Source organism: Amblyomma maculatum, chromosome 1 (assembly GCF_055883805.1).
Source record: "Amblyomma maculatum isolate TAMU_Amacu chromosome 1, ASM5588380v1, whole genome shotgun sequence".
Classification (NCBI taxonomy): Eukaryota; Metazoa; Arthropoda; class Arachnida; order Ixodida; family Ixodidae; genus Amblyomma; species Amblyomma maculatum.
The window spans coordinates 372,724,036-372,748,506 of record NC_139344.1 but is presented as its reverse complement, the minus strand read 5'-3'; the positions used below and the strand labels follow the sequence as shown (position 1 = coordinate 372,748,506).

Genomic DNA, 24,471 nt, shown 5'->3' with positions numbered 1-24,471 from the left:
TCATGAAACGCTTTTTCAATACGCGCTCTACAGGGTGTGTTGAGCTCTTCCCGTACTGGACTGCGCACTAAATGATCTATGACCTCGGCTTCGCTTACGCGTATACGAACACCCCACGTAGGAAATCTAGACCGGGTTTGAGCAAATAAAGCCGAATACGCAATCAACCGGTACGGCATCAGTTACAACAGCATTTTTCTTACTGCATGCTGTTATGAGAAAGCTGTTCGCCAACAAATATCGCTTTGTTCTCAAATTACTTTTTCATAGGATCCACATGAGGCCGGTTTGAACTTCGAAGTTTTGCTAACCTGCGAGAAGCGTTCTGTTGTGGTCTCCAATGTACGGGAATTTGGCGAGGTTCCTCTGAGGTGCGTCCACAGTCAGATTCGTTGTCTGTCCGTGCGCCGCCAGAGGTGCCATGTAGATGAACAGGGGCTGCCATGAAACGGTACACAGACAAAGCCAGTCTTGTACAATGCCGCGCTTTCCGACACAATTAACACCGGTAAAATGTTCTTGATTCAAGCAATAATAAAGTGAAACGCAATCCGCAGCGAGAATTGATACGGCAGACTGATTAGCTTTTTGGGAGCGATACGACAATCGCAAGAAAAAAGCTTCGTGCAGCCTGGCGCATGACTTGAAAAAAAAAAAAATAATATATATATATATATATATATATATATATATATATATATATATATCACAGCGGCCGATGTAGCCCAGTTGGAAGAGCACCCGACGCGATATTCGGAGGTCGTGGGTTCGGTTCCCACCATCGGCACGTTGTTTTTTCTTCTACTTTGTGTTTATTTCTCTTTCCCCTAAGCAGATTACATTACTAATTTATGTGATTTTTGAAGTAAAAATTAAAAAAAAAGACATAAAGTACAATCCCCAATGCTTTCCTTGGCCTCGCCGACTGTTGGCGTCTTTCCTTATATATATATATATATATATATATATATATATATATATATATATATATATATATATATATATATATATATATATATATATATATATATATATATATATATATATATATATATATATTACTAGCGTTACCAGGAGACGTCTCGCTTCCAGCAACAAATCTCACGGTGTTCATCTCCTAAGTGTGTTATGATTTCTCTTTTTATTTCGGTGTTTCATCTTTTACTTTCCTTCTCTCTTCCCTATCAATCATTTTATTTTGGCGACGTAATTACACATCTCAAACACAAATATATCAGCACCCTGGCCAATTATTGGCCGATTTCCCTATATGGGTATGTGCATTCAATTTAGAGGAGAACAAAAACGGTTCCCCCGGGGTTAAACCCCCTGGATTACAGTTCTGGGCTTTCGTGTCTCGTCCCCTGGTTACAGAATACGTGACGTTCTGGTAGAGATGCGGGATAAAAACGCTGGCCTCTGCAAGATACACCACCCGGAAGACGTCGCGCAAGCTCTATTGCCACGCCAGTGCATCGCTTCAGTTGATCGCTGCAGGAACTACCTCCGGAGCTTAAGTCCTTAACTACCACTATGACATCTAGTGCACCTGCTCAGCAAGCTGCCGGTGTCGTGTCAGCGGGTAACTACACCTTGCAGATACCGCGAGTCTCTTTCCACGGGGTCGTTTTTGAGGATGTGGTGGACTGGTTCCTTCAATTCGAGCTTGTCACTGCTTTCAACTAGTGGGACGACGCTGACAAGCTGAGGAACATATGGTTCAGACTGGAGGATGACGCTCGTACGTGGTTCGAAAACCGCGAGCAAATTCTAACATCATGGCGAGAATTCCGTCGTCAACTGCTCGAGGCGTACACCAGTGCAGGTCGTCGCGAACGTTCTGAACGAGCCCTCCACTCTCGGGTTCAGATGCCAAACGAGAGTGCCCAGAGGTACGTATAAGACATGGCACGCCTATTCAGGCGAGCTCACACCGCCATGTTCGAGGACAAGAAAGTGCGGCACTTAATGCGGGGCGCCAAAGAGCGGTTGTTCCTAGGCCTTGTGGGCAACCCACCGTTGACTCTCACTCGAGCGTACTGCAACAACGTGCAGCGATTTACGACCGGCCTTCCCATACAGCTGCAGTTACTGAAGGGTTTCCTTCTTTCGAGTGGCACCCTGATTCTTTGCTTGAGCTGCATCAGTCGTGCGCGGAAGCAAGTTCTATAGCCACGGCGCAGCCGTCGCGAGCTTCCATTTCTATACCATTGTGCTCGAGGAGGTGCAACAGCCATTCAAGAACCCTTTTTGCCTGCCGATACGCACCCACCATTGCAGCCGGAAGCCTACACCCGTCCCACCTATGTGGAAATTTTGCAGCGTCCTGCTTACCCTTCACTATACCGCCTATTCTCGCGCTATCAATAATCCCCCCATCCTTAGCGTATCCAGTGCAGTATTACGACGATCGCTATCCATCCTGACAAAAGCCAGCGTTTGGCGCTCGCCTGACAGCCGCGCGCTCTGTTTTCACTGCGGGTAACCGGGCCATCTGTACTGTGATTGCTCGTATCGACGCACCAGTTTTCGGGGCTTCCGCATCGATTCTCCGCCTCCTCGGTTTGGCCAATGACCGCGAGTTAATCTGGCGGAGCAGCGTTCCTCATCCCCTCTGCAGCGTCAGTACCGCTACCTGCATAGGCGCACTTCTCCATTTAATCACGGCTCCTCACGAGCGGAGCTGGGCCGCTCGCCTAGCCCTCGCCGGGAAAACTGAAAACAGCGACCTTCGAGAGCGAGGTCTCTGGTAGTCGCTGTGTTGAAGACCTCCCGTCGTCGCCGCGTCAGGAATGGGAAAGAATCGCCGAAGTCGTTTACAACTTTCTCACCACGAAAGGGAATCTTGCCTCTACAGCTGACGTGATGCAACAGCGTCGTGCGTTTGAGGCACTCTAGTCGCGGCGAATTTCCCCAAAATTTGGTCGATTACCTGACGTCACAATTGTCGTCTGCATCGACCTTCCTGCTTCTGAAACATCGCCCCAGTGGTTTCGCGGATCGTACGTGAAAAGTTGACCTCTCAGCTACAAGGTGCCACCGATGATAGAACGCACTAGGCCACATTTTGCAGTGTTGGGGGCAAAAGTTCAGCTCCTGTCAACCGTTGCTCAGCCTCTGTTTAATTGTGTCCACAAGTTACAGGACCGAGTTTGTTGCGTTACCTCGTGCCACGCATGGCGTCATTCTGGGCATCGACTTTTTACGCGAGTGTGACGCAGCACTCGACATTGGAGCCGGCGAAATTTCTATGTGACGACACATGCTAACAGCCTTAGTAGAAGTTCCGCCCACGAGTCGCGACTATTTGCTTTTTCTCGCGCAAGAAGTGGTCTTGCTAACTCAAATAGCCGCTTTTGTCAACGCGCAATCTTCCGGAATTCGAATGGGGCATTGCCAACTTATAATTGAACCGGGAACCTGCAATGTAGTATTGAAGAAAGTGTGTTGTTCCTTCGGTCTGTTGTCGAAGTAGAAGACGGGTGCAAGCACGTGTGGGCCGTGAACTTATCCGCTCAGCCTGTGCGTCTGCCGGCTGGCTCTAAACTCACAAAACGAAGCTATCCCGGCCATTTCTGACTGCCCCCGAACTACACCAAAGACGCCGGACTCTTCTGATGAGTTAGGAGCGATGATCAGCAAGCCGCTAACCTCTACCCATCGATGTGCACTGCAGGACATTGTCGCGTCTCATGCCTCTGTGTTTGACTTTTTCCAGACAGGATCTCTTTCTTAAATGCCACACTCTCGCATTCGACGTCCAGTTAACACGGGGAATCCCAATCCCATCAGGCAGAAACCGTATCGAGTTTCCCAGCCGAGTGCAAAGTTATTCACGAACAAGTCCAAGAGATGCTGCAGAAAGGAGTGATTCGGGAGTCTTCCAGTCCGCGGGCCGTGCCCGTAATGCTATAGCGACCTAGAATATGGGGTTGTGTGTTCAGGCGCAACCACTCCCCATACCTTTGAGTGAAGCGGCGCTCGTCGATATTTAAATCGGATTCCCGCGGTAGCGCTGCTTTAGCATGGCCTGTCGGGGTGCTGGCCTACACCGCTTGTACTTCATTTTAGGCATGGTGAGCAGTGAAGGGTACGCGTGTCCCAGAGTCTCTTTCTGAATTTTCCCTGTGAGTCATTTCACGTGCTTTTACTGTTGCTGGCCGTCCAATAGTCAAGAAATGTCGAATCGTCGGTGGCAACAGCACTACTTTGCACCTGGGTGCAAAACAGGCTGCCACTGGACTAATGGCGAGAAGCCGTCGCTTTTAGCTGTTCCACAAGACGAAGCGTGCCTGAAGGTTTGAGAAAGGCGTTCACATCGCAAGGACAAGACCCTGGATAAAACATATGTTCAGTATGTGAATTGTACTTCGAGCCGTCGTGCGTTCTCAGAGACTGTACACGTTATAAACGGCGAAGTCCGCGTACCACATGGAAAGCCAGAGCTGATGCCGTTACGATTTTTATTCCCAATGCCCAGAGTAATTTACCAGAGAAACCATCGTACCCAAGACCTCAGGGGATGCGCAAAGGCTCTGTGGTTGACTCGACTGTCACCAAAACACTAAGAGGAACAACCGAAAGAGCTCTGTCAATGGACGTGGAAGCTGACCACGAACCTAGATGTTTGTGATGGGTGCCACCACAGAGGCAGCTTTAACAGAAGACTTGCTCAAGCTTTGTGTCCCGTCTATCTATCGGAGTTGCCATCGAACTCCAAACCACGAAGTAGTCGTTTACTGCAAGCATAAAATGCACGAAATCCAGGACATTTTTTTTTCGACAAAGCGGTGAATTTCTCCCAAGATGATATGCCCAGCGTCGCCTATTCAGCGCATCTCTGTGGCGGCGGATTGAAGCAGGGCGCATTTCGACCTGCGGAAAGTATTGTACGGAACCTCGACTCGTACGGTTCTTGTAAAGGTGGTTTGAATAATGGCAAAAAAAAAAATAATGGCAAGCATGCCGCTGTCTGACCTTACAAAAGGTATTCAACTTCGAGTGGTCAGCAGGAACGGCGCATATTACAGAAGATTCTTTTGCTTACCACTGCTGGACCTGCCCCATATGCTGATTTCATGGAGCTTTTTGACAGGTGTTTGCTTCTTTACTCATCTCAGGCCTTATTTGTTGTTGTTGTGGCTTTAAGAAGGAGGAAAAGAAAATGCACGGGCCTGCTACTGGCTCTGTAGCTGAGCCACCTCCGCTGCCTCGTGCAGACCGAAGAGAAAATAGAGAAGAAAGAAAATGAAGAGGGAGAGAAAGACGCGCTCCGCAACAACAGCCGCCTTCCACCGCTGAAACGGTGGCGGGCGCAACGACGGCCTACAACAGACAAAAATTCTGTGGCAGGCCGTCCCCCGCCGCAAGCGGCAGCGACCTACCTGTCCCAGCCCCATCAGTAAAAGAAAACTCGAGAGCACTTTTACTGCCTTTTTGAGCAAGCAAGAGCTTGCAGGAACAGTGTAGTAGATGTGATGCTGTTTGATGTGAGCGAGCATGCAGACATAGTCACAGCAGCAGTGGTTATGTTTGATTTCCTTACAAGACTTCATTTTTTTTTGCCAAAGGCATCAACCGGTCGCGAGAGGTAAAGCAAAAAAAAGCATGCCAAAATCAGTCAATGTCACTGCCTCCGTTTGATCATAAATTTGGTAATAAATTCTGCTCGTGGAGGTTGTACACGCGTCTGTAAATACAAAGCTTGGGCATCACACTTGTGTTCACCCTTTCCTCAGCAGCAGTCCGGAAGCAGTGCCTGCTGTAAGGTCCTTGTACCTGCACATATTGCAGCTGGCAAGAATGGAGCCCTGCTCTTAGCGAAAGAGAGTCGCGGAGTGTGCACGGCAGCACAAATTTGGTACTTTAGCAATGATCTGCAGGGTTCATCGATTCTGTTAGCTTCCGTTCATACTTCTAACGCTTTTTTTTTCTATTCATTGACCGACCTCGTCACAATAAAAAGCCACAGTCTGCGACATTGCCTCAGTTTTACGGTCTTCTGCTGCTGCTTTTTTTTTTTTTTTTTGGAGCAAGGTGCGCGGCCGCCTTGTTGCATTATCTTTTACCCCTTGCACGTACGGCTACGAACGGTTCGATGGTATGGTACTGACGGTTTAGCGTTCTTAAGCAAGGAACTATTGGCTGCGATGCACGGAAAGCACCAGCGCGTATAGGAAGCGATGTATGCAGTGACAGCCCATGCTCTGGTGGCGCCATCTCGTGGCTTTCGACATCAGCAGCGGCAGCTGCGAGGCCTCCGTGAACACGCTGCGTCATATTCTAGTACACTATAGTAATACTAGTGATAAAGAAGTACAATTCATGGCGATCGATGATCGTCGCTTGAATGCGGTCAAGAAAAAGGACATTTGTACCCACTGCCGCACATTGATAACGCTGTCGACTGTCTGCGCTCAGCGTCGTACTTCTTGTCCGTTGATCTACGCTCTGGGTATTGATGTGCGACAAAGAAAGGACTGCCTTTTTGACTCCTAACGGCCTGTTTGAATTTATTGTAATGGTGTTCGGCTTGTGTAAAGGATACGGTTCTTCGTGTCATCAAATGGGATACTTGTATGTGCTATTTGGATGACGCTATAATTTTTTTAGGCATTTGAAGAAAAGACATTTAAATAACGCAATGAACGCCTTGGAATCGTCCTTGACTAAGGTTGAATTCATCTTGAATTCTAAGGAGTGCCACTTCGGAGAACGATAAACTCTTGTCCTTGGCTTCCTGATGGATAAAGACGGCACTCAACTTGATCCGGAGAAGCTTTCTGCAGTTAGAAACTTTTAAAAGCCACGTACGAACAAAAGTCTTCGGAGTTTTCTTGGACTGCTGTTGTATTTCCACCGCTTTGTCTCTAGCTTTGCGCACGTTGCACATCCCCTAGCTGCCTTTCTACACAAGGACTCGTAGTTTGTTTGGACACCGGACTGTGATTGTAATTCGGCTTTCAACCAGCTGAAATTTGCTCTGTCCTCGGCACCCTTTTACGCCGCTTTGATCCTGCCGCAGCCACGCAGATTCACGCTGACGCTAGTGACGTCGGCCTTGGGGCGGTGCTCGTAGAGATTCATATTGGTGCCGAGCCTAATTGGTTTTGTCAGCCACACCTTAGCGACGTCAGAGAGCAATTACACCGTAACGGAACTGGGATGCCCAGCTATTTGTTGTCTTTGCTGTCCTGAAGTTCCGCCCATGCCTTTATAGACACTCGTTCAGGATCGTTACTGATCATCATTACTTATGCTGGCTCATATAGGCCTACGCCATCCATCTGGTCGTCTGGCGCGTTGGGCCTTACGCCTACAGGAATATGACTTTTGTGTCACCTGTGAAGTGGTCGTCGCCACAGTGATGCAGACTGCTTGTCATGCCATGCTTTGCCAACTACCTGGGAGGCAGGCTCAGAGGAATGTTTGGCCTCGTTTTCCACACCATTTCCAAATACAGAGACCCTCCACCGAGAGCAACAAAATGACCTCGTGTTGCAACCTTTTGTTGCTGCGGACACGTTCTACACTATTCATCATGCAAGACGGACTCCTGTATAAGAATAATTATTCGGCTGATGGGGCAGCCGTGCTTTTAGTTGTCCAGGAAAATCTCCGCAATCATGTGCTGTACGGCATTCACCACGACATCGGATCAGCTCACCTTGGGTTCTCTCGTACATTGCACAGACTTCACTAGTGCTTTTACTGGCCGGAAATATGTAAGACCAGCAAACAACACGTGTCCCGCTGTGACCAGTGCAAGCACCTCGAGTCTCGCTCCACGTCTCCTGCAGGCCTTCTGAAACCAGTAAAGCCACTACCGGCGTCTTTTGAACAATTTGGTATTGACTTGCTTGGGCCATTTCCCAAGTCTTCAGAAGGACGGCGCTGGGTTACAGTCGGTGTAGATTATTTGACAAGACGTGGAGACTGCAGAATCTCGCATCCGCCAAGGCAAGTGACGTATTGTGCACTCGATTGTTCTCTGTTATGGTGCTCCCCGTGTTATCGTCAGTGCCTTCGGACGGCAGTAAACTGCCGACATCGTACATGAATTATTTCGGATGTGCGGCTACAATTGCCACTACACACCTCACCACCCACAGACCAACGGTCCCACTGAGCGCACAAACCGCCCCCTTACCAACATGCTGGCCATGTATGTCGCATCGGACCACCGGAACTGGGACATGTTACCATTCGTGACACACGTGTACAACACCGCGAAGCACCAGATCATGGGGTGCTCTCCGTTCTATTCGCTCTACATCAAAATGCTCGCACGTTTTTAGACGCCATGTTTCCTTTCTCTGCTTACAACAACCCTTCTATCTATCAGGCGGTATGTCATGCGGAGGAAGCTCGTCGCATGGCCCGCTTGCGCATTTTCTCCTCGAAACTCCACTCCAAACAACTCTATGACAAACGCCACGTTTAGGCCACATATGCCCCTGGAGATTTCGTGTGGCTTTGGACACCTTTACGAAAGCGAGGCTTCTACCAGAGGTTTTTGTTCAGGTACATTGGCCCCTTCGTCATGGTTAGTTGATTAAGCAAAGTGAACTATGTGATCGTCAAAGGGTGTATTCTGATCGCACTCTCCCATCTCAGTGATGAAACTCGAGTTGGCAGCGCCTGCCAATTTGGCCCCGTCATGCGGTCTGGTGACGTCACACAACCAGACTTCCATCGAATGCGCGGCATTTTAACCTGCCAACTACCACCTGTCAGATGCGCGGCCGTGACTTTTCGCTCACTACGCCGACACCTGATTTTAGTGGGGATGGGGCCTATAAAGCAATCGTGTTAAAACTGAAAACAAAAAAGAACAGGGCTGCAGAAACCAAGTGTTATATATTGAGGGATTATTTTGCTCATTTACCTTTACGTTAGTAAACAAGACACTGCAGCGTATAGACGCATTTCATATTGCATGCAGCGTCCAATTTGAAACGGATCACCCTGTAGCTTCCAGCATGCCACAGTTACGGAAAGAAGATGGAGAGCCTCGAAAGCAAGATTGGAGGCGCGCGTTTAGTCTTGATAGTACACAAACCTTGTTGGGGTCGTGGCTAGAGATGATGTCCACGGCTCGGTCGGTGATGAGGTGGGTGTCATACGTGCCATCTTTGTCAGCCACTAGCGTCTCGTTGTCCCAGTAGTCGCGACCGCAAATGTTGTACTGCGTTTCAACAGAGAGAGGAATAAGATAAAAAGAAGCGGCCCAACGACCAGCACCATGTGTTCGGTTTTTAAGTTGCTATTTGTGTAAACGCACATGAATCTCGCTTGAGCTGGCAAGGGCTCTGACTGATTGCAAGAAACACCCGTTTCGTCCACTATCGTGTCTGTCAATTGGCTCTTTTAAACACTTTTAGGCGTTATGCCTATCGAGAAGGCTTCATTTTCCATTTTCGGACAGGAAAGATATTGCTAATCTACGAATTACGATGCGGAAAGGGAGGATGAAAAAAAGCGAGTACACAACCTAATATAAACAAGTCATCAGCGACCTTACATATATATTTCTTTCGTGAAGGTCCAGTATCTTCTTTTCCTGCTATGCAGTTCTACCTCATCCATGATTCGCTTGGGTAGTTTTAATGCATTCATTTACCGAACACATGTTGCTCGTTACTTGCCGCACAACCTCCGATGATAGGGTACTGTTGTTTTGGTAGTGCATGGCACGTCTTTAACCCCTTTTCTCTCTTTCCAATGCAAAAAACAAAAATGGCTCTTGCTAGCAGCATCAGCCGGGCGATGGCATTGGTAAAGGTATTAGGCATGCAAGACTTCGTGAAATGTACTTCGCATTTATTTTATCTCTCACTTGCACTTGGAGACTAGTTAGCCTCAAAATATCGGATGCATCAAGGACACAAGTTGTGGAGGCAGCGGCCACGTGAACAGTGTAAATTATGAAATACACGAACAGGCACAGGCCCACAAAGTAAAGGTTTCAAGGAAAGGAAACTCACAAAGTTCAGTTTCTGCGTGAAGTAGTACTTGGCCGTGTTATAGTAACCGTAAAATGTATCGAAACCTCGTCGCGTAGGTAGGTACTCATTGTCGCAGTACCCCAGGTGCCACTGCAAGATAAGAAAGGGCGAATACACTGTTATGGTCGTTACCGATGCCGTCTATAAGGAACTGCTGTCTCCCGATTCAAACGAAGCTGCCTATCTACACATTTAAAAGTCTTAATTTTCCTTGTGTATAAGGCAAGGGCTCCGCCAGGACCAGTTCTAGCTCCTGACGACATCACTAGCTATTGTATTACACGTCTTCGTTTCCTAGCTAAAAATGAAACGTACTAGAGGAGGTAAATTCACCGCAGAACCGTACCGCAAATGTCACTCGTCACTGCTAATTTTGTTTTGTCCATTCGTTCAGTAATATTTCTCCATATGCAACCTTGAAAATGTAGATTCGCGCTCCCACTTTCTGCAGAATTCAGTTAAAAGCTGGTCATCTTGTATACGAAACAACTATTGCGCTAGATCGCTAAAGTGGAACTCAAATTGGTTTACAAATGACCAGTGCATATGGATATCTATAAATTCATTCCAGACTTGTGCACTGCACAGCTGGAACCGCTAAGATACACCGCAGGTTTCGAAACTGGCAGTTATTGTAAGATTTCTCTGCAACTTGGCGAGGGTGGCAGTAGCGATAACAGCGCAAGACACAGATAATAAAAAGACTAGCTGCGTGTCGTACTGATGCGTCCTCTCGCTGTTAATTTTATCGCGTCTATACACATCGGCCTTAAATAAAATGAAGGTTGTGCTGGCATAAATGTTCGGCGCATGAAACCTAGTGCGAATTCTTTAATTTAAAGCTTTTGCTTTTTGAAATACTATAGATGGCAGCATTCGGTTTCGTGTTTCTTTTTTGTTTTAAGGGATGCGTAAGATATATGTATGCACAGACCGTCAGGCAAGTGGCACTTACCTGCAACTATAAATAATTGATTTGGTTTGCAACCCGCCCGAGCGGCACAGTGGATAAGGCGCTAATTACTGTGCCCAAGGATGCGGGGTCGAATCTCAGCTTCGGTGGCCGCTTTTCGGTGGAGGCGAAAAGCAAGGTGCCCGTGTACTGTGCGATGTCAGTGCATGTTAAAGAACCCCAGGTAGTTGAAATTTCCGGTGCCCTCCACTACGCAGTTTCTCAGAGCCCGGTCGCTTTGGGACGTCAAACCCCATAAATCAAACCAAACCTTATATAATTTATTATTGAATTCAGCAATTGCTGTTACGTCGGCGATTATATACATATTGCGTTTTCATTTCTATCTTTTAAACTTCTGCGACAAGCTAGCTTTTAGAGCTCTCATGAATTAAAATAGCAAAGCGGTGATAACAGTGTGCTTCTCTTAAGCCTCACATGACGTGTAATGTACTCTTACGTCACAGTCAGCGCCGGACAGCTGGAAGCGAGCCGAAACTGCATGAGTGAGAAAAAATATTTAGATGCTTGGAACAAAGACACAAATAGATGCGGTCGACATGTAATAATCTTTTACAAATCATTAGGGAAACATAAAATCAAACATTTGGGGTCAATATCCTTTTAACCTCACATTTATTATAAGGACAGTTTTTAACCATAACTTCACCCAATAAACACATATTTTGGTCCCCTGCAAATTGGAATTATCTAGAATCGACTACTTAGTTATCGCTGGAATCACCGACGCTCTTCACTACTCTAATAAGCTGCACAGTACGCGCTGTTTGAGAACGCATTGAATGTGCTTGCCTTTCCGATGGCATGAGTGACGTAGCCGAGCCCCTTGAGTCGCTCGGCCATCGTAGGAATGCTTGGGTCCATTCCTCTCGGCTGGGCCGGAATCACGACAGCATGCTGCAGACCTATGACATGTGTATATACAAATATCCCTCGTTCATCAGGCAAGAGGTCGGATCGTCACCGGCTAGACCGACGGCTAGAGCACATTAGTGCGTAAGTTATTCAATAAGAATGAGAAGAAAAACTATTGGATTGTTGTATGACCCGTTAACTGATAACGAACAAAAATAAAATGCGTAAATATGTGAAGAGAAGAACTAACGTGAAAGCGGATCTGAAGCTTACGTTTCCAGAAAACAAAACAAAAAGGGACAAAGTATTAGAAAACGAAAGCAGCTTGAATCCTAGCTCAGTTAAGTTCAGTCGTTCAGTAGTGTCAGACTCTTCGTGACCCTATGGACCATATCACGCCACGCTTTCCGGTCTCTCACTATCTTCCTAACATCACATAACTTCATCTGCAGCACCTCGATCGAGGATGCCATCTAACCACTGCGTTCGCTGCCTACCCCTTCTCCGGTGCCCTTCAACCTTTCCCAACATCAAATATTTCTCCAGCGACTCCTCTCTTCTCATCAGATGACCAAAGTAGCTGAGTTTTAACTTTAGATTTTGACCCTTCAATGAGCAGTCAGGTTTTATAGTCGACAATATCGAGTGATTTGATCTTCCGGCAGTCCAAGGAACTCTCAAGAGTCTCCGCCAGCACCTTAATTCAAACGCGTCAAGTCTTCGGCGGTCAGCTTTCTTCACAGTCCAATCTCACATCCATACATCACAACTGGAAAGACCATAGCACGAGTTATACGGATCTTGATGGGCAGTCTAATGTCTCTGCTCTTTACTAGGCGGTCAAGGCTAGCCATGGCTCTTTTTCCCAGAAGTAGGCGTCTCCTAATTTCATGGCTGCAGGCTCTTTCCAGGTTAATCTTGGAGCCCAAGAAGAGAAAATCTGTCACAGCTTCCACTTCTCGTCCCTTAATGCTCCAGGACTTGATAGGGCAAAACGCCATGATCTTTGTCTTTTTAATGTTCAGTTTAAGCCCAAATTTCTCACTCTCTTCTTGTACGTGCATCAAAAGTATCTTGAGTTCCACTTCACTTTCTGCCATTAAAGTGGTATCATCCGCATATCTAACGTTGTTGATACGTTTTCCGGTAATCTTCACTTCAGCTGAAGATTCGTCCAGACCGGCCTTCCTCATGATGCACTCAGCACATAGGTTAAACAGGCAGGGCGACAGTATGCAGCCTTGTTTCACTCCTTTCTTAATCGGAAACCAATCAGTAAGACCATGCCCTTTTCTGACTGTGGCCTCTTGCTCTTCATACAGGTTCCTGAGGAGACATGAGGTGAATTGGAACTCCCATCTCTTGGAGAGCTTGCCACAATCTCCTGTGATCTACGCAGTCAAACGCTTTCGCATAATCAGTAAAGCAGAAGTAGATGGGTTTCTGGTACTCTCTTGCTTTTTCCATGATCCAGCGAAGGTTGGCAATCTGGTCTCTAGTTCCTCTACCCTTGCGAAATCCAGCTTGCACGTCCGGAAGCTCCCGATCCACATACTGCTGCAGCCTACCTTGGAGGATTTTCAACATCACCTTGCTAGCATGCGAAATAAGCGCGATCGTGCGGTGGTTCGAACAATCTTTGGCACTGCCTTTCTTTGGAATGGGGATGTAAACTGACCTCCTCCAATCCTGTGGCCACTTCAGGGTTGTCCATGTTTGCTGACATAATGTATACAGAACGTTAACAGCGCCATGGTTGAGGTTTTGAAGCAACTTAGCTGGAATGCCATCAATTCCGCTAGCTTTGTTCTTAGCAAGGCTGGCAAAGACGCATTCAACTTCACTCTTCAGGATGCTCGGCTCGAGAACAGTAATCACAACCGTCTTATGTTGGGTTTGCACACCCGGGCCCTTCTTATACAGGTCTTCTATGCATTCCTGCCCCATCTTCTTTATCTCTGAGGCTTCAGTGAGGTCCCTGCCTCGTTTGTCCTTTATCACGCTCAGCTTAGCACAGAAGCTTCCTTTGATATCTTTCATTGCCTTGTGTTCCTGAAATGGCTGTTGTCCTCAACTGCTTGACACTGTATGTTCAGGAAGGCATTCTTATCTCTCCTTGCTATTTGCTGAACATCTGCATCGAGAACCTTGTATCCTTCTCTTTCCCCCATAACTTTTGCCATCCTCCTTTCCTCAGCTATATGCAAAGACTCTTCATATAACCAGGTTGCTTTCTTGTATTTCTTTTGCTTTGAAACTACCTTAGTAGCAATTTCTTGTATTATATCACGAACATCAGGCCACATCTCTTCAGGCTCTCTGTCTTCTAGATCTAATTCTTGAAATCGATTCTTCACTCCCACAGCATATTCTGATGGAATTTGATCCAGATCATACCTGAAAGGCCTTCTAGTTTTCTGCGTTTTCCTCAATCGAAGCTTAAATTATCGAAGCTTAAATTTGGCAACAAGAAGCTGATGATCGGTTCCACAATCGGCCCCAGGCCTTGTTTTTACTGCTGGTATAGCGCTTTTCCATCTCAGCCGGCAAAGAATATAATCAATCTGATTCCTGTACAGACCGTCCGGTGAAGTCCATGTGTACAGGCGCCTCTTGTGTTGTTAAAAATGAGTATTCGCTATGGTCAGGTTGTCTTCTTGACAAAACTCTACTAGCCTCTGCACAGCTTCATTTGGCTCACCAAGACCGAACTTGCCTGTAATTCCGGATATTTCTTCACTCCCCACCTTAGCATTCCAGTCTCCTATGAGAAAAAGGACGTCTGGTGATGGAGTGCGGTCTGAAAGGCATTGCAGGTCAGCATGAAATTTCTCAACGTCAGCTTCATCAGAAGTAGTGGTTGGTGCATAGACTTGGATAACCGTTATGTTTAAAGGGTGACCTTGGATCCGAAGTGAAATCATTCGGTCGTTTTTTGGGTTGTACCCTAGTACTGCTTTGTCCATTCTTCGGTTTACTATGAGAGCGACCCAATTCCTTCTTCTGGATTCGTGCCCGCAATAAATGACATAATGGTCGCCGGAATTAAATTCTCCCATTCCGGTTCACTTGAGCTCTCTGATACCCAAGATATCAATGTTCAACCTGTCCATTTCTCGCTTGACGACATCCAGTTTACCTTGCGTCATAGATCTTACATTCCATGTTGCTATGTGATATATCTCCTTGCAACATTGGACTTTCCGGTCGCTTCCCGACACATCCCCAACTGAGCGTCCTTTTGGCTTTAGCCCAGCCGCTTCATCCGTCTTGGAGCTACTAGGAATCGCCTTTTGTTCATCCCCAGTAACATGTGGGACGCCTTCCAACCTGGGGGGCTCATCTTCCGGCGCCCTATCATTAATGCTATTGCGACTGGCCATAGGGTTTTATTGGCAGGAAATACTGGAGTGGGTTGCGATTACCGTCTCCAGTGAATCACATTTTGTCAGAACTCTCTGCCGTGACTTGTCTATCTTGGGTGGCCCTACACAGCAGAGCTCACGACTTTATCGAGTTTCACAAGCCCCTCCGCCTCGACAAGGCAAGTGATCCACGAAAGGGAATCCTAACTAGCTGTCATTCAACAGACGAGGGTGAACGTGTATCGCTCTCTTGAAACGCTCCGTCCGCACTGGGATGATAATAATAATAATAATAATAATAATAATAATAATAATAATAATAATAATAATAATAATAATAATAATAATAATAATAATAATAATAATAATAATAATAATAATAATAATAATAATAATAATTAGTTCACAGGAAGGGAAATGCGCAGTATCTGTCACACTTGTTCTGTAGACACCTGAACCGCGCCGTAAGGGAAGCGAGAAAGGTGGGAGTGAAAGTAAAAAGAGAGAAAGGGGAGCTGGTAGCGGAGGGCTACGGAATAATTTCGACCACCTGGGGATCTTTAACGTGCGCTGACATCGCACAGGAGGTGGTGAAGGGTGGCTGTTCCTGGCCCTACAAGGCTGGGACGGCAGGTCAACGCCGCTTGCGGCGCGGGCTAGCCAGCCACCGAATATTTATCTGTTGTAGGCCGTTTAGTAGGCCGTAGTAAGCCACCGCTTTGGTCTCCCATGCCGGTGGTGGAATGAATGAATGAATGAATGAATGAATGAATGAATGAATGAATGAATGAATGAATGAAAACTTTATTCCCACCGAAAAGGAGCCCTTCATCTGCCGCCCCCGGCACGCAAGCCGGGGAGCGGTTCAGGAGGGCCCCGCTGGCTGAGGTCAGGTGAGGTTACAAGCACTCTTCACGGCCTCAGCCGTCAGGCGGGTCGCGTGCCGCTGAACGGTGGGATCTCCGTTCCGCAGCCAAACCTCCCAGGTTTCTCTGCGCCTGGGGAATCGGCGCGTTGCCATATTATATGATCTAGCGTGCCTTTTTGGCCGCAATTTTTACATTTAGAATCTTCTTCCCCGGTCTGTGTTAAGAAAACCCAGACAGGGCAGATGTAGTTATCGGCTTGTAATCGCCTCCAGATGCGTGCTTCATTGTTAGTGAGAGACCGATCTGGGGGAGGGTATACTTTTCGATCTAGTTTGTAAGATTCTGTGATCTCATTGTATGTGATAGCGCAATCTTTAATTCCCTTGATTCGGGCTGTTCTACCGCTGCCCGGTGGTAGAGATCTCGGGCCAGCAGGTGCGCAGCTTCGTTGCCAGGGACAGACTCGTGTGCTGTTATCCATATGATGTACATGGTTTTAGTAATGGGATTTGTGGGAAGAATCTTTTTGGCCTCCTCTGAGATCCGTCCTTTTGCAAAATTCCAGACAGCCGTTTTGCTGTCGCTGATTATAGTTTTGGCCTGTGTACCAGTGCATGCGAGCGCTGTTGCGACCTCTTCAGCTGTACTAATGTCACGGGTGCGTATTGAGACCGCAATTTTAGGTGCACCTTCTCCATTTACTACTGCCGAGACGGCTGCTCCATGTCGTCCGCATGATGCGTCTACATAAGCAACTTCATCGACTGCTTTGCGTTTCATTCTTTTAGCGATGGCTTTGGCTCTGTGTTCTCTGCGTTCTTTGTCACGGGTGCATGCACCCAGACTACAGTCTGGGTGCATGTTTCGAGGTAAGGGTGGTACCAGTATGTGTTCCCTTATGTTGAGTAGGATAGATGTTTTCATCTGTGGGCCTCTGTCTGATTGGAGTCCGACCCAGTCTAGGATGGCTCTGCCTGTCTCCGTCTGACTTAGTCTTTCCAGTTGAGGGATTCTGACAGCTTCAGTGAGCTCTTGCCATGTATTATGAATCCCCATTTTCTCCAGCTTCTCTGTTGATGTGGAGACAGGGAGGCCTAGTGCGCGTTTAACACATTTTCCAATTATGACGTCGATTTTTTCACGTTCTGTCTTTTTGAGAATGAGAAAAGGTGTGGCATAACATATGCGACTGATGATGTAGGCCTGTGTCATTTTGAGTAGACTGCGTTCCTTTAGACCGTGTCCTCTAAGCGCTACTCTTCTGAATATGCCCGTAACTTGGGCTGCGTAGTTGTCCAATTTTTTGATGGTGTTTGTGTTCTGCCCTCTTGCTTGGAGGATCATTCCTAAAATTCTAATTTCCTCTACTTGTGGAACCGGGTAGTTTTCAACATTTATCTTTGTCTGCTTTATTTTTCTTATATTTGGGGTTGTAGATGAATAGCATCTTGAATAGATGAATAGATGAATGAATGACTTTTGCGGTCAGCAGGATAGACCGCGTTCCGCAGCGTACTGAACCACATTATTTGCGGCAGCCTGGAGTTTGTTCTCTATCTCTGCGTCGCTACCTTTATTTATCCAGAGATTTATGTCATCTGCGTACATGCTAAATTTTAAGTGAGGTATTTGCTTGAGTTGGTGCTGGTAGCCCCCTCATAGCAATGTTAAATAGAAAGGGAGACAATAGAGAGCCTTGTGGCGTTCCCTTGCTACCCAAGGTGACTGTGGGTGATTTGGCGCTTTGAAAGCTCATGGTGACTTCTCTGTTAGTGAGAAAATCTTTGATATAGTTATAGGTTCTGATTCCAACCCCAACGTTTTGGAGACCTTCGAGCAATGCCTTATGCTTGACATTGTCGGAAGGCTTTGGTTAGGTCAAGTCCGAGAATAGTCTTTGTATCTGAAGATTCATGTGGTATGATATCGTATCTAAGTCTGAGCATCACGTCCTGTGTTCTTAGCCCCGGCCTGAAGCCCACCATTTCGTGTGGCCAGAGGTTCTCTTGCTCCATGTATTTGGTAAGTCTCGTTTGAATAACGCGTTCCATTAGCTTTCCCACGCACGAGGTCAGTGATATGGGTCTTAAGTTTTCTATTTTTGGCGGCTTCCCCGGTTTGGGTATGAGGACTGTACTGGCATTTTTCCATGCCTGCGGTAGTTGTCCAGTCTCCCATACCCTATTCATGTATTCAGTCAGGGCTGTGATTGACTCGTCGTCTAGATTTCTGATAATAGTGTTCGTGATACCGTCAGGTCCTGGGGCTGATCTTGTCTTTAATCCAATAATCTCAGCTCGGACTTCAGCCCTAGTGATGGGGGCGTCTAAGTCTAGGTTAGGTTTCCCCTAATATGCTGGTAACGTTTCGGTTTCCGTTTGTCCGATGTAGATTTCGATTAATTTACTCATCACTTGTTCGTCCGAGCCTTCGAAGGCATGCTTAACTTTAGTATGATTTACGTTGGCTTGTGCTTTAGATTTTTCCGTATCGAGAATGTGTCGTAGAATGTTCCATGTTTTGGAGAGGCTCATGCCCTGTTCCAGTTCATCACATCTGCTAGACCAGTTTTGTTGATTTAGTTTGATGGCGTATGTCTCCATCTCTTTATTATGTCGAGCTAGTGCTCCCCTAATATTGCGGTTCCATCTTTGTGTTTTTAGGCTTTTCTCTAGGCCCTGTTTCTTGTTCCACATGTTTAGAAGTTTGCTATCGATGCTCGGTGGTGCATCTTCGTCTTCTAGAGTGACTGTTGCTTCCTCCACATGTTTCTTTAGCGTTTCTGACCACTTGTCGATATCGTCGATTTTCTCAATTCCCTCGGTCTCTCCTATTTTCCTAAATCTTTCCCATTTCGTGATTTTGGGTTGTTTGGGTTTTCTAATTTTGATTCCTTTTCCTAATGTGAGTGCAATAATGAAGTGGTCACTACCTAGGTTTAGCTCGGTGTTTTTCCAGTCCGCTGTACTTACATTCTTGCTTAAGGTCAGGTCCGGGGTGGTGTCCCTGCTGACGCTATTACCCGTGCGTGTGGGTACATTTGGATCAGTATGCAGGGTGAGTCCTAGTGTTTGCATGTCTTCCCATAATTGTCTGCCCTTAGGATCCTGCCGATCGTACCCCCATTCCTGATGGGCTGCATTAAAGTCACCCGCTATGATAAGCGGGTTATTTCCTGCGATCTTTAGGGCTTTTCGGAATAGGACTTGAAACCTAACTTTGCTTTGCTTCGGAGTGCTGCATATATTCAAGAGAAAGATACTCTTTCGGTTTTTTCTTCCAGTGATGATTTCGGTTAAAACTGCTTCTATATCCTGAGATGTGATCTCGTGATTAGTAGCGGCTATGTTTCTCTGGATAAAAGTCGTAACTTTGGATTTTTCGCCCCTATCGCTGCTGTGGCTTTGATATCCAAACAATTTGGTTGGGTTTTTCCCAGTATCCTGTATCATGATAGCTATGGGTTTGTCGGCAGTTTGTTCTATGTATTGTTGCAATAGCGCTCGCTTTCTCTGGTACTCTCGGCAGTTCCACTGCCAGTTCGTGGAGTTGTCTTTCTGATTATAGCTTTTGTCCATGATTATTACCCATTGTTTCTTCTAGTTTTGCGATTCTGTTACTGGATTCAGAGAAGGCGAGGGATGCTTCCTGCATTTGTTTAGTGAGATTTTGAATCTGCACTTGCATCTGTCCCTGAGCCCCTAGAAGTTGCTGGATTAGCGTGTTAATATTATCGAGTTGCTTATCAAATTTGTTTTTGGTACCTCATTTGATTGATTTGCCGGAGGGTTCTTAGCCGTGGGCTTTTCGGTGAATTTAGATTTAAGTTCCTGAATTTCGTGACTCATTTGTTTGATCATCTCTCTAAGTTCTGCGTTTTCGCCTCTGAGTTTTTCCATCTCTCTATATTTCAGCCTGGGAGGTTTTGCTAACGAAGCTTACCGTCTTGTTGTCTGCTGACTTTGGTTGGCCCCATGGATTCTTGGGATCTCTGGGAGGCAGGCCAGGTCCTCGTCCCTGGCTCGTGTCCCGGGATTTCGAGGTCACTCTTGTTGTCGAGCTTGATCTTGATCTCGATCGGGTCCTTGACCGTGGGTCCGTGTTTACCCGGTTCCTTCCTCGGGATTCTCGTCTCTGGTGCTCTTGTTCCGAAGAGTAGAGGATGGGTCCCTTGCTTCCTGAAGTAAGTTGATTACAGTTGTTGTTTTTCTAGCTTTTTCTCCCACATTTTCTTCTTTGAGAGGTAGGGCATCCTGTATATTTCGCGGCATTTGTTGTCTCCTAGGACATGGTCTTTACCGCAGAGTTGACACTTAGGTTCACATGTGTGTCCAGCGCCTGGATATTCCAAACCACAGCCGCGACATTTCACGTTGGTCGGGCCTGGGCATACATCAGCTCTGTGTCCCAGCCTGCCGCATGTTGTGCAGACTTCGTACTTCTTCTTATACAAGTAGCACCTCATGTTGATTCCCTGGAAATTAAGCCATTTCGGCACAAACCAGTCTTCGAAAAGTATCAGAATGGTTTTGGATCCCGCTCCCAGTCTCCTAGTACCGGAGATTTGCGGATTAGTCCCACTCCATTTTATCATTTAAGTTCCTCCGCTGAATATTCGAGTGATACGTCATGAACGACGCCTTTGCCTCAGTCTTCCGGCATGGCTTCAATTATGTTGGGTCCAATCTTCAGAGCTTGAATTGCTGCGTACTTGTAAGTTCTCTCGGTATCCGTGGTAGCGACCAGTATTGATTGCTGAGTAGAGTTTGGGGAGATGATGTCACCCTTCGTGGTCGTCAGGTCCAGGCCGGCGGCTTGGGTGATAACTCGAGACAAGTTCAATCTTACTACGATGTTGATAATACTGTTAATTCCGCCTCTGAGGCGAATAATGATCTTGTTAGCGGTGCTGGAAATTCGCTCCTGCTGTCGCTCAAGCGATTTTTCGGCCAGCTTCTTCCCTTGAGGGGGCTTCGGCTTGGGTTGGCTCAGCGTTCCAACGTGGTCGGCTTGGGCGTTGTTGACGGCCACGTTTCGGTTTCTCTTCCTGACGAACCATTGTCCGTTCAAAATATCGCTGGCGGAAACGTCTCTTCCCTCCACGGTTTCCATAATCTTGCTCTTCTCAAGTCGCGACGCTCTGGGGCCGCTCCCAGCCTCTTCGGGTACCGCCTAGCGCCCAGCGAGGCTTCGGAGTCGAGCTAGGCCTAGGCCTCGGTCAGAAATTTTTAAAAGACTCATAAAATACAGAAAATTGGGCCTACCGTCGAAAGTCCGGTGTCCCCGTGTTGCTTCAAGGTTCAGGTATCCGTTGGTAACACAGGATAGGAGATGAGAAGTCAAATACCGCATTCGCAGATTGAACTTTTGCGGAGCGAAACAAGTGGCGTCCGTCTCAGAAAGCGAACGCGAAGACTGCCAATGGTGGCAGTTCTATCTGACAGGAAGGCTTTGACGTACTCGTGGATTCTACGTCCGCAGTCCAGGTCGTCTAGGCCTCTAAGGTTCGCTTCGTGACGGACGTTATCAAATGCTCCCTTGATGTCCAAGGCCATTGTGACATTTTCACCCTGTTCGGGGAACGTTGCGGAGCACATCTTCTTTTGAAGCAGCACGTCCTGCATCGAGAGTTTTGCTCTGAAGCCGAACATGGTATGGGGTACATGGTCATTATCTTTCATGAACTTTTGCAGTCTGAGCATCACCACTCGCTCGTAAAGCTTGCCGAGGCACGACGTCAGCGAGATGGGCCTGAGATTTTCAATTTGGAGCTGTTTGCCAGGTTTAGGAATTATAATTACTTCGGCGTGTTTCCAGTCTTCAGGAACCGTCTCCGCCTCGCAGTGTTTGTTTAGAAAGCTTACGAGCTCTTGTATGAGGTCGTCACTGCCCCGCCGGGGTGGTGCAGTGGTAAGACCCCCGACTACTGTGTCGGAGTACCCGGGCTCGAACCGACCTCGGCGGTTGCGTTTCGATGGAGGCGAAACGAAGAGGCGTCCGTGTGCTGCGCGATGTCAGCGCACGTTAAAGATCCCCAGGTGGTAAAAATTACTCCGTAGCCCTCCACTACGGCTCCTCTGTCTCTCTCTTTCCACTTTCTCTCCCACCTTCCTCCCTTCCCTTACGGCGCGGTTGAGGTGTCCACAGAAAACAAGTGAGACAGTTACCGCGCCTTTCCCTTCCTCTAAATCAATCAATCAATCAATCAATCAATCAATCAATCAATCAATCAATCAATCAATCAATCAATCAATCAATCAATCAATCAATCAATCACTCAGGTTTCGGATCAGGGCGTTGTTGATTCTGTCGGCTCCTGCTGCCGTGTTTCTGGTCGTATTCCTTATGGCCGCGTAAACTTCTTCCACAGTTATTGGGCGGTCGAGTCTCTCGTTTTCGGCTCGGCGATAGGTTCCTTGGTATCGTGAGGGGTTGTGATCACCGAAACATATTTGTCGTGCCTAGACTAACTTATCTGCGCTCGCCCTGTGTTCTTCTCTTGTCCCGTCCTCGTTTGCGAAGTTCGGTTTTTACCCCCCCCCCCCCCCCCCCCCATTGCACTCTAATAGGTTTGAAGCGTGCTTTTCAAATTTGGTTTGTTGTTTCGCTTTTTACTCATTTTATCCGCAACGTACAGCGACTACACCCTGGAGCCAGATCTGGCGGCGATGCTCGCCTGTTGCGGGTACGCCCCTTTGAGTGTCTATTTGTGTGTGTGTGTGTGTGTGTGTGTGTGTGTGTGTGTGTGTGTGTGTGTGTGTGTGTGTGCGTGAGAGAGAGAGAGATCGGTATATCCTCACCCATTCTGATGGGGTAGAGGCCAGTCAGGAGTGCCGCGCGGGAAGGGGTGCAAGTTTGCACCGCGTAGTGCTGGTTCAGCAAAATTCCGTGCGCTGCCAGTGCGTCCATGTTGGGCGTCGGGATCTGGATTGAGCCTGTAAGGCTCGTATCCGCCCAGCCCTGCGAGAGGGAAGAGCGAAATGGATTTGGATGCGTTCGGCCTCACGTGCACAGGGGCTGATAGGAACATGTGCCAGTTATCACCGAAAGGACAAGAGTCTGGCATTTTAGAGCGAAATTCGTAAACGTCGGTTGCCGCATTGTGCTTTGCAGGCGCTTTGTTGTAGACCTAACCGGCCTAGCCTACCACCTGCCAGCCTTGGCAGGCGGCAGAGGGGAGAGATGAAAATCCCATCCGCACATTTAGTCGAATGGGGAGATAGAGACTAGAAGGCAATGAGTAGCGTGGTTCATTGGGGTGCTTAACAAGAGCGAATGATGGCAAAAACGGAAGGTGTCCACAGCAAGCATGGAGTTGGTGTCGATAGTAGTTCTCAGCCATGGTGCGTCAATGACCCCTGTTGGACTAGTGGAAGTGTTGGGGGACCCCATAAAAAAGGGGGTGGGGGGGTGGGGGGGGGGTGGGGGGCGTCATGTGCGAACTGCCGCCGTTGCGGGGGAGCAGGTTCCGAAATCGCAATTGTGTCAAGGTTAAACTGAAAGGTATTGAACTCCCCGTCACATACCGCACACAAACAGGCGCCAGAGCCTCGTGGTCATGGACGAAATAGGCTGAAGCCAACTCAGTGGCCAATCATGGGTCCGAATTGAGCAAGACAGGGCTGGAGAAGTCACCATTAAACTCCTTCGGAAGCGAATGAAAAATTACACAACGAGACCAACACCGTAGTCACCACGACCACCTACCCGCAGGCGACATACCCAGAATACGCATCTGGCATTGCACAGGCAAAACACAGTCTACAGCATTACTATGTCAGGAACCTCCCTCTTATTCTAATTGTTTGGGACCCAGGGCATGCCTCTCCCTTAGCGATAAGCGCTCATCGGAGATCTGCGCACGATCCTCATAGTCTGTCATCTAGCGCTGAAGTTCCGCATTACTGGTTACGCATTCGCTGTTCAAAACATTATTCTGGCTCATAACGGCTGTGTATGCTCGTGGCATAGGCGCCAATTTATTGCCCTGAGGTTTCTCATTCGAGATCGGTTAATAACTCTGAGTAGTTGAAGTTTTTGATGCGACGTTATGCACTGAAGCAACAGAATGACCAACGTGCCGTTATTTCACACGTTTCACGCAATCTGAACGCTACCGCTGTAATTTCTGCTCAACAGGGCCCACAAATTTTCCCTGCTGTGATGATGGTTCCCTCTCACAGCAATGGCGCTGTAGGATACAGGAGCCAAGCAAAAACGTGTGACTAGCTAAGGTCATCTATTAACGAACAAGTGAGAAAGATGCCGTGCGCCAGAAAATCCGGCATTGGCGCTGTGAGCGAAAATTCCCATTTGCATTCAGACGGCAGGTTAGCGTCAGTTCAGTTCAGGCGTTCAGTCGTGTCCGACTCTTCGTGACCCTATGGACCATGTCACGCCAC

General features: G+C 47.5%; 1 protein-coding gene across 1 annotated transcript in view; it reads right to left on the bottom strand.

Moving 5' to 3' along the window:
• Nucleotides 1–24,471, bottom strand: part of LOC146208215 (arylsulfatase B-like) — a 37,368-nt gene that overhangs the window by 5,617 nt on the left and 7,280 nt on the right. The window contains exons 2-6 of the mRNA XM_084587229.1: nt 22,870–23,029; nt 11,773–11,885; nt 9,987–10,097; nt 9,062–9,187; nt 312–438 (exon numbers count right to left, since the gene is read on the bottom strand). Of these exons, the coding sequence (XP_084443355.1) occupies nt 312–438; nt 9,062–9,187; nt 9,987–10,097; nt 11,773–11,885; nt 22,870–23,029 (637 nt within the window). The remainder of the gene's footprint in view (nt 1–311; nt 439–9,061; nt 9,188–9,986; nt 10,098–11,772; nt 11,886–22,869; nt 23,030–24,471) is intronic.